The sequence below is a fragment of the Silurus aristotelis genome (assembly GCF_946808225.1).
Source record: "Silurus aristotelis genome assembly, chromosome: 9".
Classification (NCBI taxonomy): Eukaryota; Metazoa; Chordata; class Actinopteri; order Siluriformes; family Siluridae; genus Silurus; species Silurus aristotelis.
Genome location: NC_139582.1, coordinates 19,655,490 through 19,671,196, shown reverse-complemented (window position 1 = coordinate 19,671,196; position 15,707 = coordinate 19,655,490). Strand labels below are relative to the sequence as shown.

General features: G+C 37.2%; 1 protein-coding gene across 3 annotated transcripts; it reads left to right on the top strand.

Annotated features, from left to right (window-relative positions):
• tmem121aa (transmembrane protein 121Aa) lies at positions 1 to 15,555 on the top strand. 3 transcript variants are annotated; one of them, XM_083551187.1, is made up of 3 exons: positions 1 to 236; positions 3,656 to 3,786; positions 13,193 to 15,555. In XM_083551187.1, exon 3 carries the CDS (start codon positions 13,674 to 13,676, stop codon positions 14,622 to 14,624), a length of 951 nt encoding a protein of 316 aa, XP_083407313.1. In that variant the 5' UTR covers positions 1 to 236; positions 3,656 to 3,786; positions 13,193 to 13,673; the 3' UTR covers positions 14,625 to 15,555. The 3 variants fall into 3 exon arrangements, with proteins under 3 accessions (XP_083407313.1, XP_083407314.1, XP_083407312.1); XM_083551188.1 differs by lacking the exons at positions 1 to 236; positions 3,656 to 3,786 and adding an exon at positions 3,482 to 3,583; XM_083551186.1 differs by lacking the exon at positions 1 to 236 and having other exon boundaries at positions 3,490 to 3,786.
• The last annotated feature ends 152 nt before the right edge of the window (positions 15,556 to 15,707 follow it).

Sequence of the window (15,707 nt, the reverse complement as noted above, 5' to 3'; positions counted from 1 at the left end):
GAAATATTTTGTCATGTACTGGGATGAAGAAAAACAAGATAATGTAATGGGCTTTCTTGTCCTTTGTGGGACTTGTGGATGAAGAGCTAGAAGAGGCTCACAAAGCAACATAACAAGGTTCCCTTTTCTTATGGAGGAAGATAAAGCACAGAAATTTACTGCACTCGATGTAGCCTGAACAAAGAAAGTGTTAGAATGGATGAACATTTTCTGGATTCATATCTATGTTCATGCAGGTAAGATCCCAAGCCTATACAGAATTTAAAGGTTTGAGTATACATAAGTCAAAGATGTGTATCATCTCGTAATGTGGTGTGATTGATTAATAGAAATGCTATAACCTTAATTCTCAGCATCTTTATGTATAAGCCCTGATAGCATCATGTAGCACTCCATAATATCAGCTTTTATTGTAAACCTTGCTTCAAAGGTAGATGAGAATTCTTCTTTAAATAATAAATAAAGGGTGAAGCCCAAAAAAAGTAACCTCTGAGTGCTACCCTTAATTTCATACTCAGTCTTGCAGTCCTTGAGCACTTTTCCTGTGATTTAAAAAAATATATATATTCTATTACTCTTATTAACTGGTTGTATTGTGACCTTGAACCTTGTCTTTTCAGTCTAGCGTGTCCTGTCATAATTTTTTTTCTTGTGTTTATTGGTCCAGCACCACTAATCTAGAGCCAGTTGTTAACACAGATGCATTTGTCTGCCCCTCAAAAAACAAAACACTGCTGTTTATCAATTGTCCCTCATTATTGGTCCCTCTTTGTCCCAGACTGCAGAGATAATCAGCCTGTCCAAATCTAATTGCCCGTGTAGCCACCAGTGCTTTTCGAGATTGTACTGATAGAGTTTAGTCGAGTGTGCATGTTGCTTAGAGTCATCTGTGTTTAAGGCCTCAGTGTCTCTGTGTGCCTCGACCGTATCCACCTCGATCCTATAATCTCTTCACTGCCTTGATCTGCCCTTGTTTTTTCCTCCTCTCTATCACCAATTATATCTCGATGTCAAAAGGGCCAAGGAAGGACAGAGGAGTGGCTTCACAAAGGCATGGGTGGGATGTAAGGAGGACTGCTCACTGGGAGCCCTGAACTCTGACTGAATCAATTCATCTCTTTTTTAGAATTATTTTGGAGAAACAGGATGGCTGATGATGAACAAAAAAGGTTCTGATTGTTTTGGGGGGAAAAACAATGAACAAGGAAGCTCTTAGTAGCACTCAGTGTTTTGTAGCACATAATATATATTGTATTTGGTATAAGAGACATTTTTTTGTATAATTAATTTAGTGTTATTGTGTAATTCTGTTCAACTTCTGTTACTATTACAGTTTGCCATCAGACTGTTTAATATAAAGAGAGTGGACTGACACACACACACACACGCACACACACACACCTTCTGTGCAACTTTGCCCCAAATTTAGTTTAATGTAGATTTGTGTGGTTTTCTAAACAAACTTGGTTTTGGAGGAACAATAAACTGTGCACTGGAACACTCTATATGGCTGAAATAATAATGCGACACTTATGTCCTAATGGTTAATATATTAGATGAAAAATCAGTTTATAAGAGAGACAAGACCTCCAGTTGAGATGCCATCTTCTCTGACATGTTCTTCATGCTAAAAAATCTTTCAATTGACTTTTAAATCCTGATATTTATGGATTTAATTTGGGTTTAAATGATATTTATTGAGTTTTTGTTTAATCCAATCCAAACAGTATATTTCATTAGGATATATTGTGTTTGCATCAGATTTTCAGTGGTGCTTGACATGATATTGCTCCTTGTCTGATTTGATATGCTTTTAAACTCCAGCCCACGCCCCACATTAACCATGAACACCAGAGTTCTGAATATTAATGTATGCAATTCCAACTTTAAAAACTCTCTCTACTTGCTGCTTACTTTAAATACAGCAATTACTTCTTAAATTCACTATGGGTTGCCATAAGTACATAGTAGGTATCTTTTTAAAATACTCTTTCAGTTCACAGTTCTCTCTATTTCTTGCCTCTCTTTATCTTGCATCAATCTGTTAAATTATGGAAGTAGATTTTGGATGAAATACATATAAATATGTCACGTTTCTGTCACAAGTTCCTGTTTCTTTTGTATAACATGCTGACTCATTATATACATGTAGGGTAAATGGTGAAAGGAATCCTGACCCAATAATAGCTTCCATTCCATACTTCATTCATTCATTCATTCATTTTCTCCCGCTTATCCGTAATTCGGGTCGCGGGGGCAGAAGTCTAAGCAGGCCCCTGCCTTCGACTACTGCCCAATCCTCAAAGCACCGTCCCTTACGGTCCCTCCTGCAGGTGGTGAGCCCACGGGAAGGCGGCCCCACATCACTCCGACGTCACGGACCTTGATATTTCCCTCGTAAGGGACCTTCCATACTTCAACACCATGCAAATCCATCTGGACTGCAGCTAATAGGACCCAACTTCACAATATAACAAGACGAGGCATACACCCAAGATCTGTAAACATTTAGAGAGCAAACACTCAGCTGAAATGTTATCTATCGTGGAAAAGCCTGCCATGGCACCAAATCTAAATCCTATTGAGCTGCTCTGTGATGAACTGGATCTCAAGAAAGAAATGTCAAACTAGTAAAGAACAAATTTGGCAAGTTTTAGAAGAGGAAAGGTATATATATATATATATATATATATATATATATATATATATATATATATATATACATATATATATATATATATATATATATACATATATATATATATATATATATATATATACATATATATATATATATATATATATATATATATATATATATATATATATCAAATATAAAAATAAATCTTCATGCCTAGTTTATTGCATAGAAACAAAAGAAACACAAGCGTCTATCAAAACATTAAAGGCTAGGCAACCTATTAAATACCTTCTGATCATCTACACAATAAGTTCGTAATCTTCATATTATTTAAATTACTTAGTTTGTTGCATATTATACTATAAAAGGCTAAGTGACTGAAAAATGTAACAGATACTATAAATATATATATATATATATATATATATATATATATATATATATATATATATATATATATATATATATACTTATATATTGCTACCTAATATATGCCTGTTGGGGTGTGTGTGTGTGTGTGTGTGTGTGTGTGTGTGTGTGTGTGTGTGTGTGTGATAAATTCTTCTGAATAATAATAATAATAATAATAATAATAATAATAATAATAATAATAATAATAATAATAATAATAATAATGAGAAGAAGAAGAAGAATATTTGCTGCTACACATCGAGGTCCCAAAGTAAAAATGAAATCTGTATCACTTTGCGTTTACACTCATTGATCATGGATTCAAGTCAGGGAGTCTGGGAGGGGGGGGGGGGTTGGTTAGGGGGGCTGACACTTGACATAAGCAAATTGGCAATAAATTAGGCTCCCTGCCGAGGGCGTGAGAGGAGAATGAGACACTGAATCAGGAGGGAGAGAGAAATAGGATTGGACCAGGCAGACCGCTGATGCGCCTGAGCTTGCTCCTTTTATTCCAGAGCTGATGTTCAGGAGGTGAGGGAGAAGGGGTTTCATATTTGTTTGTTTGTTTGTTTGTTTTGTTTTGTTTTGTTTGTTCGTTTTTAGATGGAAATCGCTCTCGATTCTCTATCTGCCGGGATTTTATGGAGAAGAGATAATTCAAAGCTGCAATCAGTTCACGACTCAGGATTGAGGACGCCGGAACCCAGCAGCAGTCTGGTGTAGGAGAGTCTGGGGTAGGAGCTTTATCTTCTCTGCTCCGAACCCCTTTGCGTGATGAAATGATGATCATGCTTTCTGCTGTTTTTCTTTTCTTTCCATCACCTCTAGCAAGTGCCAAAAGATGCGTGCATGCAGAGTAACGAAGCAGATGCTTCACAGTGGCTGGAGAAATAGCACACATTGACTACATGTTGAAACTTTTGTTAAAGCAAAATATTTTCATAGTGGTTTAGAAGGTCCTGGTTCATTAGCATGATAAGTGCATTACATTCCAATATGTTCTACTGGTCGGAAACGTTTCTGCTCAGGTGATCTGATTGATCAGTAAAAAAATTATGCACATCTACTGAGGCATGCTGTAATAAGAAATTAATCAACATCCAGATGGTGTGTGAATGGGGCTCGACCTGAATGAGAAGTTGATTGTCTGCTTAATACAGCAAACCTCATCTGTTTAATCCCTTAATGATTGCAGTCAGTCAAGTGTTTTTTCCCCCATGTAGGTTTCTGCTGATTCTTCATTATCCTTATACTTAAAAACAAAAAATACCAGGAAGTGAGTGTGTTAGTGTGCATGGTGTATACAACGAATTGGTGACCCATCTAGGGTGTATTCCCTGGATGGACATCAGGTACACCCTGACCAAATCTAGTCGAGATAGTCGTGAAGTGTTTTATTCCTATTGTCCCACAGCTTTGCAATATGTCATGCATTCATTTACAATTTCATGTAATGCTAAGAATAGTGGTGGTCATTTTGCTTTATCCCAGTGACTCGAAAGACCTTTCGACTCGTTTATTTACTTATTCTTACCATAAGTTACGTAATTACACCCATGGGAGGCGCCAGTGAGTGTATTTGAGGTATTTCAAATGCCATTGGTTCGATACATTTATATAAGTTGACAAGAATCTTCACTCAGACTGGTAGTCACCGGTAATCATGTTCACACTGCTGTCTTCACTGCTATTGGACGTTGCTTCAAGGCGATCTTCTGTTTTTGTAATTCACCTCGGCACATCACAGGACACGCACAGATTTCACATGATCGCCAGTGACTCATGTTACAGGAAGTCACTAGTTTCAGTCTCTAGTTGCTTGGCCCCATTGATGAGCTGTTTAATTGAGCGTAGCTTGAGGCTTGTCTTGGTGCTACACACTTTTTTCAAATGCACTATCTTTTTCTTCTTGTACAATGAAAGCAAACTGAATGATCGACAAGCGTATATCAGCTGAGCTGTTAGTCAGCAGTTTTTTGTTTGTTCACTATATATTTTTTTTTTTTTTCTCACAAACAAGCCCCAGTTAACTTGTTAAATTGTTAACCAGGCTTATCACTTTTGCCAGAGACGTGGACATTAAATATGTCCAACCAGTGACGTTCTTCCTCACAGCCTGCATTTAATGCGGTCTTTAAAAAGCAGGACAAAATTTTATGTGCTTTACATGGGTCAAAACATGGAGTCAGAATCCCAGCTTCATTTATCAATGAAACACCTCCACTGTGAAATGTCCAAGAGACAAGTCAGTTCCTGTTAGCACTTACGTTATAGCAGCTTCTTTTTCGCTCTAAATAAAAAACACAAAGAAGTTCTGGAGGAATCTTCTCACATCGCTTACCATGTATTCTCCAACCTCAACAGGCAATATGGACCCAGAGCTTAGCTTGGCAAAGGAAAGTAGCACAAAGTATTGAGGGTCCTATTAATTTGTACATTTTATTCAAATAAAATATTGTGTTTGCAATTGTTTGATATCCACGAGAGCAGAGGGTTTTTTTAGACTTTATTTAAAAAATATTTCACAACAAGTAAGGCAGTTTTTCACAGACTTCACCGCTCATATTTACCCAGAGTGCCAATATTAGTGGAGGGAACTGTAACTATCAGCAACACAGTAAACTATACACTAATAAAATCACATGACATGTAGATTTTTCAGGTCCTGAACCCATTCATATGTAAACTGTACCTAAGCTTGAAATGTACAAGACTGAATGACACTAAAGCCGCACACCAGATCTGAGTCGACACGGCTATGAGTAATCACTGGAAGATTTAACTGAACGCAGGGTGCCGATGGAGAACTTGGATGTTCCTAGTCCTTTAAAAGTGATAAATTACTTTAGTTATCAAATTAGCTTGTTTTTTGTGTAGCATTTTATTGCCATGGTAGCTTTGCTGTCTCACAGCTCCAGGCTTCATGGTTTGATCATGTGTGGATTTTTTTAATAGTCCCAAGATGTGAATTCCTCCTTCTTTTGCTCAAGGTTCTTGAGGTAGACTCATATTGTTCTTTTTTAGGTTTACATTTTTTGATCGTTCGCCATAGATATTTTATTCCATTTCCATTTCCAGGCTCATTTGATATTGTGTCCATTTAAAAGATCAAACCAGACGCTCTCAATTAACCCATAATTAGGATGAAGACAAAATATTCTTGTAAATATTTTAAATTAATGATGGTGTTTTAAATTAAGTAAATCATCAGGACACCAAACTGAACTTTGTAATCACTTTTGCTATGTTTCCACACGGACGGTTTCAATTGCCGGATGTGGTCATCATGGTGGTTTTTTGGTCTAGGGAATAGGGATATAAGTCTCTGATCCATTACCACAGTAGATGGTGCTAATGCTCTGCTTAAGAATGCAAACTGCCAATATAGAAGAAGAAGAAGAAGAAGAAGAAGAAGAAGATTTATGGTTGATTTTGGTGTTTGATTTAAAACTTGGCGCATCAGTAAAACAGATGTTCAATGATTAAAAATAATTTTTCATTCGAGTAATTTTTACTCAGAAATTTTCAAAATCTGAGTAAAGAAAGGACGTCGTGAATAAATGCGAGTTGCGTTGAATATTTTATTTGTACCTTTTTTTTATATTTATGTATATTTTTAATAAAAATAGTCAAACAGAAATACGCGCTGCATTTATATATTTAAAAAAATATATAAATAAATAAATATAAAATAAATAACTCCAATTAAAAATTATTTTTAATCACTAAACATTTATTTTACTGGTGATTCTGATGAATTAACTACAGTAATTTAAAACACCATAATTACAATGTTTCTGACTAAGTTGCGATAAATCGAGTTAACTCGAGTTAATTGTGCAATAATAATCACGATTTAATATTTTAACCGATTGACAGCCCTGATATGTGTTTTTGTATATATAGACTCAATACAGTGTATATGTATATATATATATATATATATATATATATATCTGTGTACAGTCTGTGAACAGGACATGATCCATTGATTAATTGAAAAATCGTGTGTATTTCTCCAAATACATTTCTTCAATATGTGTAATAATGTTATATATCTACCAGCATGACTCATAACAGCTAAACAATTTCATGTTTTTCCAATGCAACAAAATGATGCATCATTCACTGTGCTGCTCGCTCCGCATCCACTTATAGCTGAACTTTCTATTGAGTCTAAATGAGAATCGATCACTTTAAAAGAACGCACTGCTTTTACACTGTATCAGACCAATACTGTGGTCTAGACATCATGCAGCTTAGTGGATCGGAACCACTGCTATTTTGGCTAATAAAGAGGAATGATGGAAGATTTTTATATTCTCCATGAATAAATGTTTTATGAATGTTTTCATTACTATACTATGTGTGTGTAATCTTTTACAATTTTGGAAAATGTCATTGAAAAGAAAAACTTTTTTGTTGTTTTAGGCTGAATTTTTAAGAATAATTTACAAATTGAATCATTTTTCCATCCATTGAAAGCACATTTTCAGTGCTGTACTGTCATTGTGCCTCCAGTCATGAAGCACTTATTATTTTCTAATCTGACAATAACGGAATCATTCAGGTCATTTACATAAGCTGTGTTACACAGAGTTGGACCTGATAGCATGTGCCCTTTTGAATGAATACCAATATTAGAGTAATTATTTTTACATGTTCTCTTATTTGTATATATATATAGCATGTGAAAATAGATGTGCATATGCATAAGTGCCATTAGGATCCCAGGCTGTATAACGTGAGCCTGACCTTGAAAATGCATACAAATAATTTAATCTATTTATACACTGTCTCAGCACCTAAGAAAAAACCTTGTTGCTTAGTTACAAGTAATCCACTCATACATTTAAGACTTATCCGTGTTTCTGGCAGATCTAACATATATCCTTGGCAAACATAAAAGAGTATTTTGTTGGTAAAGGTGTGATAAATAAAATGAACTAATTAACCTGACTTATCTAGTCCTCACTTTTCCATTTCAAACCCTCACTCAAACTCTTTCAACAGATGGAAAGTGACATTCCAGTTTTTCAAAGCTTGGTTCTATTTCTAGGGTCGAGTCTATCATCACCCTTTCAGTGTCTTGTCCATTACCCACCTGGGATTAGACCTGATTCTATTTAAATGTTAATATACCATACAAATTCAGAAGGTTTCTTAACCAATCAGCTTTACAACTGATTGTGCAATAACCATTGTTGGGGGGGCAAAATCACAAATTTACTTGTCATAATTAAAGAAGACGGCTTTGACTTGGACATCAATGACTTGTGAGTTCACTTGGACTCGAGCCCATACCCCTTGGAAAGACTTGAAAAGATTTATTCTTAAAGCCAAAGTGTACAGTAAATCAACTGCTCTTTGTTCACCAACAAAACAATTAATTCTCATCAAATCAGCATCAATCATCATTTCCAATGTCAATGTTTAGCCAGTCAGAAAGCAAATCCACTGGATATTAAGAATAAAAACTGCTCATTTGCTCATAACTGAGGCACTATGCGGTAGCTATGCTCCCAATGTAGTTCCCTACCTACAGGTCCATATGCACATTAAAGTTCAAGAATATCAGAAGAATATTCAACTTTCATTTGCCATTTGAAATGCATCAAAATATGTTCCACTGCATGCGAAAGGGAACAGAGATAGATGCCTTTAATGTAAATAGTTTCTCATGTGTTTCTCAAATATATTATATAGTTGTATAGTGTAGAAAGTGGTGAACATTGAACTTACTACCAACTACATAGCCAGAATGAAAGTTTATAACTTGTTTAGGAACTTTTAAAGAGTTAAGCTCTTGACTTGGACTTTATAAGACTTGAGACTTCAATGCCTTTACTTTAGACACAAGGGTCCATGGATCATTTGGTACTGGGCCACAGAAAGACTATTGACTCAAGATCTGCAGGGGGTTTTATAGTAAAAAAAAAAAAACAATTTCCTTCACTGTCACAGTTTTTTTTCACTTGAACTACAAATCTGCTGCAGAATGATAATAAAGATAACATAAAGATATGTTATAAATGGTTTCGAGTGAAAGATCTCCTGCTATAGAGCTCTGACCTCAACCCTATTGAACAACTTGGGGGTGAATTGTAATGTTGACTGCACCTCAGTTCACCTCTCCTCACCCTACATCAGAACCTGATGTTACTATCACACTCTTGGCTAAATGAGCATTCTCCACAAGCACACTTCAAAATGTAATCTTCCCAGAAGAGTGGAGGTTACTATAACAGAAAATGAAGACTAAACGTAGAAAGGGATGCTAAAAAAATAATGTAGGAATCTTCAGCTCCATATAGTGTAGAATTCCTAGATTAGGTGGCATTCATATTTCATAAGACATTTTTAAGTACCGTAATTTCCGGACTATTAAGCGCACCCAAATATAAGCCGCACCCACTGAATTTGACAAATATTTTTATTCTGAACATAAATAAGCCGCACCTGTCTATAAGCTGCATTGAAACTAATTAACCTTACACAGGCTTTAATGAAAGACGGTGTCTGTAACACGACTTGTATCTAAACAGTAGCCTACCAAGAAAGTCATTGTTCACTGTCTTCCTCCTTTCTTTCACAACAATTTCTCTCGAGAGTTTATCTTTTGGCATCGTCGTGCGTTTAAAAATCACCATCGGTGAAGCTTTTCTCCCGATGCCGTGTAGCTCAGAACACAGGTGAAGAGTGTTTTTTCATGCCCGGTTGTTTTCAGCATGACGAATGATTCGCATTTCCTGTAGACAGTCCGAGTGAGCGGCAGGTCAAACGTCAGAGGAACATCATCCATATTTATGATGTGTTAATATAAAGAGTTTCATTGGTTTTCCTAAACCCGTTCGGCAATTTCATTGGTCTAATGGGGCTCAGTTTTTTGTCTTGCAGTTTGTGAAATCAGGAAACGGCAAGGAAAAATCCATATATTAGCCGCTTTGTTGTTTAAGTCGCGGGGTTCAAAGCGTGGGGAAAAAGTAGCGGCTTATAGTCTGGAAAATACGGTACTGTTTAGGAAGTATATGATACTTTTCAAAATTAGGACACACTCTTGCCTTACAGGTTTAAAGGGCAGACATCAGTGCTAGACATTGATTACTTTTGTCAGAATAGTAATTTGGAAGTTAAGATGAGTATGATTATACAAATTTGTCATACATTTGCAATTTGTGCACATTATGTACATATTTCATGCTAGTATTGCACAATTCTTGATTCCAAAATAATAAATGCTGTCCCTGTCCCAAAATGTATTGGTAAATTTGCTTTATTAAGAAAAGCCCCCTACGTTTGAATGAGTTCGCTGACCAAGTATTTATCCTCTATGGTTACAGCTCACAATAAGCAAGTGACTCAACATGCCACACAGTACACGAAGCAAAGTATTCGCTCCTGGCAGAAGCTAGAGCACCAGCACACTTCCATATGAATCTGTTTTTGGTATCAGCTGAGCAATGATTCAACAGCTAGCGATCACACGGGAGAGTGAAAATCCTTTTTAATGCAGGGTTACTACCAAAACGGAAGGATTGAGCCACCCGTAATTACACTTCCCTAAAATGAGATACGAGACAGTGGGAAAGTAAGACTGATATATTTGTGTTTCCGATGCTTTTTTAACGATGTCCAACATTTAAACATTAAAAATAGAATATAAGGATAAAAATTAAGTAAATTGATAAAACAAGTGTCAAGTTTAGGTATATTAAAAGTGTAGTATAACTAAAAAAGTTATATCATGATACATCATTTCTTGTTTTGCAACGACATGTTACACAATCACATGTTTGTAGATCACTTTATAAATAACTTTTCATGGTGTATAAAAAAAGTGTGATTTCTATGGAGATGTAAACGAGCATGGCAAGCATGATATCTGGGCTAGAGTTTAATGCAGCTGGTGTGTGTCATGAAACAAAAAAAAAAGAGACAAAACAAAAAAGTGTAAATCGTTGACTTTCCCTTTAAAGCCATGGAAAATGAGTCGTGGTTGTTTGTGAGTTAATCTGATAATGCTAGTGCCTCCCAGATTGCGAGATGGCATGACAGAGTAACTGTTTCCTCTTTACACAAACCCCCGACAGAGAGCAAAATGATCCAGGGTAGAAAAAAAGAGCGTCATGGTAAAATGAAGTAAAAACCTTTAAAGAAGTTAATATTTAAATGAGACATTTGTTCGCTTAAATCCAAAATCAGAAATTAACATGTCGGTTTTTGTACTGCAAGTATTGACGAATTAGCACTAAAGCCCATGCCAAATGAATGAAGAAAGCTTGATTTTGTTATGGCGCTGTTTTGCTGCGTCTGGCACTAGAAGCTTTGAATCAGTGCAGGGCACAAGAATATTTCAAGACTTCCAAGCTGTTCTGGAGTAAAACATACTGACCCCATCTTAAAGCTCCTTCTTCCAGCTTCAGTCACAGCTCATGGTTCCTCCAACAGGATAATGAATCAAACACACAGCTAAAATACAGCTCCCAGTATTTTAAAGTGGTCTCCTATGAGCCCTGGTCTGAATCTTATTAGTATCTCTGGATAGAGTTGAAACATGCAGTCTGAAGAATGCTCCTTTTGAACTGGGGAGGAATGTGCTCATTAAAAAAAAGTGGGCAAGAAGACCTGTAGGCAGTCAAAAATGAATATTTTACAGTGATTGCCCTTAAAGGTTGTGACACAGACTATTAGGTTGTGTGTGCCATAATTTTTGTCTTTGCTTTTTTTATTTAAGTAAAAATCAAAACGTGTGTTTTATATAAAATAAGCAATGTTGGACACACATTACTTTTTCATTCTAAGTTATTTCATTAAAAAATTTGGGCCAGGACCACCTACCTTGTCCACATCTGTATGTAGCCTACATTTACTCTGCAACAGAAATCATATCTAACCCTAGTATTGGCCAGAAACATTGACAGTCATGATCTATAAAAAATGACTACCTGGTGCAGTGGCTATATTAATATAATGAATTAACTGAAGGGGATAAAGACAGCAGCCTCTCAGTGCACTTGCTATTGATGTTAATGTGCCCTTTTTGTGCATTGATTGGCCTGATGAGCTCATTCTGTACGGCTTCAGTCCACATATTACCCCCTGTGAGTTGCCGGTTTAATTAAGTTCTTGATTTAAAACTGCACCTCTACAGCCTTTACCTCTGCGTATAGTAAAATAGAAGGTAATTTGTGTGTGTGAAGTGAGGAGACCTGGAGGGATCCCTGATTGCAATATTTTATAAAAAAAAAAGAAAAATACTCTAGTGTTTTGGGTTCCAGTATTTATTTAAGTGTAATGTGTGTTTAGTCAAGAGCTGTGTGTCAAAATCAGTATTTTTAGGAATTGTGTTGCACCTCGTTCCGTGTTTTTTCAAGCATTTCTTTTGCTTTAGAATACACTCTTATCATTATGTACAAGTGTAGATTTAATGTGTATCTCTGAACCAAATGTATGTCCTTGCCATTCCTTTATGCACACCACTGCAATGCTCTCTCTTACTTGCTCTCACCTCCCAGAAGTGTGAAAGTCCCCTACTGCTAAGGGCTCATCACGGCTCATTATCATTGCTGTCTTAATATAATATAGTTGCTATGGCAGCAGTTTTGGACTATCAGGTAGAGATATTTTCAAATGCATTCTGTATACGGCAGCGTTTTCATTCATCCATTGTTGATACATGGTCATGACCTCCAGTAGGTGACTTGCCAATGCTGAAAGATGTGAATAAGTGGGTCTTTGTGTGTGTGTGTGTGTGTGTGTGTGTGTGTGTGTGTGTGTGTGTGTGTGTGTGTGTGTGTGTGTGTTTGTATATGGTGGCCTGTGATGGGCTGGTGTGCCTCCTAGGTGTATTCCCGCATTACGATCCGGAGCTGGACATTTCCCGGGTACTATCACAACCCCGATCAGTATAGAACTCCTCGATTTAGTTTATTTTGTATCCCAGTAAAATCCCTAGACTGGAAAAGATTTACCAATTAAAATGTTATAATTTCCTTTTCTTTAAGATTGAGTTCTGGATGAAACCACAATGCACAAGTGACCCCTTTTTGTTATGCTGAATGAATGTATCACACAGAAAAACATAAGATTTCTCTGCACCACTTACTTACCTGACTGACTTCCTTTTTTTCTTTTTGGCAGAATCCATGAACCAGGAAAATTCACAAGGCAACCAGTGGCTTCATATCCAGGCCAAACAATGACCCACTAAATGTCACAGCAATGATAGACTCCAGAGTAGCTGAAACAGAGTGTATTTGAGCTTGTAAGCATACTGCACTAGCGGAAATGTGGCTGCATGGAGCCAGGGTTGACCAGCACTGCCATTGTGTTAATGTTGCCTAGCTGACACAGATGAGTGGATCTGTGTCTATCAGGCAAGAGCTTGTCTCAGCCAAAAGACAAGCTCTTGACCAAAAGTCTGCAAATATTTCACTGGACAATCTTGGAGGCACATGAAGTACACCGCCATTGAAAAAACTGAGCAAGCACCAGAACCCATGACATTTCCAGATACTCCAATGGATTGCTAGAACGTGTTCTTTTAGTACCAGAAGTACTATTCCTGTTATGTAATAATATTTTTTATAAATTGTGGGGTCAGAGCAGTAGAATTTTCACTATGGTTTTGCCTCCCCCTGACAAGCAGCATGTGTGTCTCACTACCATCGTCATCATGACCAGCATGGCCATCATGGACGCTTACCTGGTAGAGCAGAACCAGGGTCCACGTAAGATTGGCGTTTGCATCATTGTATTAGTAGGGGACATTTGCTTCCTCATTGTTCTGCGCTATGTTACTGTTTGGGTAGGGGCCGAGGTGAAGACTGCAAAGCGTGGCTATGCCATGATCCTCTGGTTCCTCTATATCTTTGTCCTGGAGATTAAACTGTACTTTGTTTTTCAAAACTACAAGGCCGAGCGTCAAACTGCGGAGACGGTCGCTCGGAAAGCTTTGACTCTGCTGCTTTCAGTCTGTGTTCCTGGGCTGTATTTTGTCTTGGTGGCTTTGGATAGCATGGATTATGTAAGAACGTTCCGGAGAAAAGAAGACATGCGAGGTAGATTGTTCTGGGTGGCACTGGACTTACTGGATGTACTGGACATCCAAGCTAACTTATGGGAACCACAGCGGACGGGACTGCCCATCTGGGCTGAGGGACTAATGTTCTTCTACTGTTACATTCTCCTGCTGGTTTTGCCGTGTATCTCTCTCAGCGAAATCAGTTTGCAAGTTGAGCACATGTCCCCAAAAAAGATGATGCTTTACCCTGTCCTCAGCCTGGTCGCCATTAACATAGTTACCGTTCTCATCCGTGGAGTCAACATGGTGCTTTTTCAGGACAGCCGAGTCTCCACAATCTTTATAGGTAAGAACATTGTGGCCTTAGCCACCAAAGCCTGTACATTCCTGGAGTATCATCGACAGGCTAAGGAGTTCTTGCCACAAGACCCTGGAACCATTGCTATGGAGATACAGCAGAACTCAGGGCCACACAATCAAAAGCTGCCAAATCCTACTACTAACTTTCCAGAAGAGTCATCAGCCCCTCATGAGATCATTGAAACGTGACCAAAGCTCAGAAATGCTAAACATTTAGGGTCAAATCCCACTGTAAACATTTTGGGATGTTGGACACTGAAGTAGAATGAACACAAATGTGAGCTGTTTATTCACTTTTGCAAGTCCGTATATGATAGGTGTAAGTAAGTTTCATTTTAATTTAAACTTTTACCTCATGTTGTACATTATATAGATAATAGATTATGGACACCTGATAATAAGATTGTTAAACATCCTATTCATTCCATTATTTAGTCCCCATTTGCTGTTGTAATAACCTCTACTTTTCTGGGAAGATATCACACTATATTTTGGAGTGCGGCTGTGAAGATTTGTGCTTATTCAGCCATGGTGGTTTTATTATACAGTCAGGTACTGATGTAGGTGAGGTGACGGGGCCTGGAGTGCAATAGCATTCAAATTTATCCCAATGGTGTTCGATAGGGTTGAGCTCAAAGGCAGACCACTCAAGATTTCCCACTCCAACCCAGGTAAAACATATCTTAAAAGAGCTGGATATGTGTATGGGGCATTTGTCATGGTGGAACAGGTTTGGGTCTCCTAGTTCAAGTAAAAGCAACCAAATCCAAAGACATTTTATAAACTTGGGTGCTTCTAATTTTGTGGTAACAATTTGGGGAAGAATCACATAGCGCCAAAAATGTTCAGGTGTCCCAATATTTTGTCCATATAGTGTGGCTGAATAGTATCTTGGTAGATTGGTCAAAAGGTTACTTACACACACTTATACTTCTTGTTTAACATTTACATCCAGTCTGTTTTCTAGGACGGACCCTATTATGAACTTTGTCTTTCAAGGAATGTGGTTATTTGGGCTGCTGAAGGAGTTTCTTCAGCTTCATGTTTGACGTTGACCTTCCTTTTTATTAGGAACCTTTTTCTCTCTTATCTTAAATAAAGCATGGCCTATGCAAATGAATGAATAGTGGACATTGACTTCCAAAGTGAAATGTGATGGAGCGTTCTAATGAGTTTAATTATATGCACTGGGTGGAATTTTGGTTAGACTGAAGTAGCTTAATGCTGTATCTGTAAAAAGGGACAGAATGACTAACACAAATAAAGACGAGT

Excerpts from the sequence above, each read along its gene's own strand:
- tmem121aa (XM_083551187.1), top strand. The coding sequence starts at position 13,674 with ATGGTTTTGCCTCCCCCTGACAAGCAGCATGTGTGTCTCACTACCATC.